General features: G+C 45.6%; 1 protein-coding gene across 1 annotated transcript; it reads left to right on the top strand.

Moving 5' to 3' along the window:
- The first annotated feature begins 440 nt into the window (after nucleotides 1-440).
- HOXC11 (homeobox C11) lies at nucleotides 441-2653 on the top strand. Its single transcript, XM_072847338.1, has 2 exons — nucleotides 441-1116; nucleotides 2421-2653. The coding sequence occupies exons 1-2, from the start codon at nucleotides 441-443 to the stop codon at nucleotides 2651-2653; spliced, it is 909 nt and encodes a 302-aa protein (XP_072703439.1).
- Nucleotides 2654-3298: the final 645 nt, after the last annotated feature.

Raw genomic sequence — 3298 nt, 5'->3', positions numbered from 1 at the left:
CCCATCTCCAAACCCTGCTGAAAAGCAGCAAGCAGAATCCAAATAGGAAGGAGAAGGGGGGGGGGGGGGGGAGGGAAAAAAAAAAAAAGAAGGCAAGGAAAAAAAAAAGCAGCAACTTCACAAGCCGCCCCTTGTACTTGTGCTGCTTTGACTGCTGACAAGGGGTGTGCCTCAGGAAAATGCACACAAATCTGCGATTGATTTTCATAATGTTTCTGCGGTGTTTGCAAACCAATCGTTTGAACCTCTGAGATCTTACCTAAGTGAACCACTCCTACGCATCTAAGTGCTCCAAACTGATATATGACAATATCTACTTTGGATCACGTGTCCTCCGGAGCGACTAAGACGGATAGCGCGTCATCTCGCCTTCCCAAATTTTTTCCCCTCCGCACATCGGATCCAAAACATCTAGCTATAGGAGCAAGAAAAGGAGAAAGATGTTTAACTCGGTGAACCTGGGCAACTTCTGCTCCCAGTCGCGTAAGGAGCGGAGCGCTGAGTTTGGAGAAAGGGCAGGTTGCGCTTCTAATCTCTACCTCCCCAGCTGTACCTATTACGTCCCTGAATTTTCAACTGTGTCATCTTTCTTGCCACAGGCCCCCTCTCGCCAAATCTCCTACCCTTACTCCACCAACCTCTCGCAAGTGCAGCCCGTGCGAGAGGTCTCCTATGGTCTAGACCCCTCAAGTAAATGGCACCACCGAAGCAATTACGCCTCGTGTTATTCCGCAGAAGATCTGATGCATAGAGAGTGCATCCCGCCTTCCACCATGACCGAAATGCTAATGAAAAACGAGAGCGTGTACAGCCACCACCACCCCAGCTCCAACCACCCGGCATCGACGGGATTCTACACCAGCATGAACAAAAACACTGTCTTGCCCCAAGGGTTCGACCGCTTCTTCGAAAATGCCTATTGCGGGGCGGAAAATCCGACTGAGACCTGCCTGCAGAAGGGTGAGGGCAAAGTGGAGGCAGAGTCCCAAGCCCACGCACTGTCATCCCGCGGAGAGCAAGGTATAGACCCGGAAGATGAGGAGGAAAACACAAACCCAGGGTCTTCAGCCTCGTCCTCTTCTGTCACCAAGGAAGGAAGCAAAAGCAGCAATTCGAGTAGGTAGAGCAGTAAATGGAAAGGTTAAGGGACTAGCCCGTGTGTTTTGTCGGTCAAATTTTATGTGGAGTTTTATAAGCATTCAAAGGATTTTATTATAACCTACAAAGCTCTTTCTTCCAACGAGAAGAATTTTTACGATGGGAAAAGCTCTTTGAAAAAAATGGAGATGTTAGGCGCAGACACAGTATCTTAGAGTCTGTGAAATTTTAAAAGCACACCATCGTGACAAATATTAACTTTGATCATGAACTTACATGAGCATTTTAAAAGGATTTGGTCCCGGGTTGCTGAGGGTAAAAGGCAATTGGGCAGAACACTACTTTAGCTGCCTGCGCTTGCTTTTAGGCATTAAGATGCATGCAAAATGGTCGGGGCTGCCTTTTTTTTTTTTTTTTTTTTTTTGTTAATTAAAACTGTATGTTGAGTCTTTTCTCTTGGTGGGGGTGCAGTGCTAAGGGGGAAATCGGCCGAATTCGCAGGCAAAGCTGAGCATTTTCTTCGACTTTTCTGTTCAAAGTGGCATTTATTCTCCTCCAAGCCCAGTGGAGCGTCCAGCTTTTGTCAGGAAGGGCTTTTACTTACGTGGTGGTTTGCTTGGGTCTTCTGGGGTTGTGGTTTGGTTTTTTTTTTGCATGCACTCACATTTTCTAGGCAGTCTTAGAGGAGCTTTTTGAAAGGCTGAATGCAGGCAACTTTGCAAGTTAGCGTTCAGCGAGGGGCTCTTTTGGGAAGAGGGGAGGGTTGTTTTGTTTTCCTATTTGCTTTCGTGATGCAAGTCCCCTTTTGCAGCTCAGATGCTAAGTTCTCTTTGACTTTGATTCCTTTTTGCGTGTGTGGCGAGGACTGGAGTTAATCAAAAACTTATGCGGAACATAATATCTAGCTCCTCTAATTCCAACCTTGCTCATGCTGTTTCTATACAGATAACAGATTTGCAGCTGAGCGTGGGTTTTTTTTTTTTCTCCCCCCCCCAGCCTCTCTAAACCCTGCTCCAGCAGCCTGCTGCCTCCAGTCCCAGGCTGTTCTTTATTTAAAAAAATAACCTCTCTGCACCGAAAATGTCTGCATGTGCCTGCGTTAAGCTCCGTGCAGGGGGAAAATAATTACACCGCGGTCCTTAAGACCCTGTGTAACCTCACCTCTGCTACCCCTAACAATAGGCGAACTGCTGGAAGAGATCTCCCCCCTGCATTAATAACTGGAGTTATTAAGCTGCTCCTATCTATCTGGTCAGCTGTGAAGATGAGTCTGTGTCTTGCATTTCCTCAGGATGTTTACCCTGCCTTCTGGTTCTTTTAAGGTGCTCCCAGAACGAGGAAGAAGAGATGCCCCTATTCGAAATTCCAGATCAGAGAGCTAGAGAGAGAATTTTTCTTCAATGTCTATATAAACAAAGAAAAAAGGCTCCAGTTGTCTAGGATGTTAAATCTTACTGACCGACAGGTTAAAATTTGGTTTCAGAACAGAAGAATGAAAGAAAAAAAATTAAGCAGAGACCGCCTGCAGTATTTCTCTGGAAATCCCTTGTTGTGACCAGCTTTTGCAACCCCCTGCGCTGGGGAAGCGAATGTGCGGGGAGGAGAGCGGTGCCGAGCACGGGTTTGCCCTCTGAGCCGACAAAGCAACCTCAAAGTTTAAACCTTTTCGTTACTTGTATTTGTATGTCCGGGACAGTGCTGAGTAACAAAAGGAAGGAGATTTTCTTTCAGTTCCCGCTTCAAGGACTTGAATTCCACGAACATTTTATTTAACTTCTTTTCTTTTTTTTTTTTTTTTTTTGCCTGAACAGGTTGGGATTCCCTTTTTTTAATTGTTATTATTATTATTATTATTATTTTTATTGTTATTATTATTTAGGCACCCTGTCCAGTTGAATAAATCGCAGTGCTGTGGGTTACTACCAGGGTGATTTCAGTATGCAGCTGTGTTATCACAAGAGCGGCCAAAGTCTCCCTGTAGGATCAAATCACTTCATCTGGGGTGAGTGTGTGTGTGTGTGTGTGTGTGTGTGTGTCAGCACACACAGACATGTGTGTCCTTCCATGTGTGTGTGCGCGTTCACAGCCACCACACTCATCTGCCTTCTCCATGCAGAAGATCGTTATTTCCACCTCCTCCATCCACCCTTTCTACCTAAAAATATATATATGCAGATATATATGGGAGTGTGCGCCTGTA

Source organism: Ciconia boyciana, chromosome 27 (assembly GCF_034638445.1).
Source record: "Ciconia boyciana chromosome 27, ASM3463844v1, whole genome shotgun sequence".
Lineage (NCBI taxonomy): Eukaryota > Metazoa > Chordata > Aves > Ciconiiformes > Ciconiidae > Ciconia > Ciconia boyciana.
The sequence above is the reverse complement of the archived record's forward strand: the minus strand, read 5'-3'. Positions and strand labels throughout refer to the sequence as shown.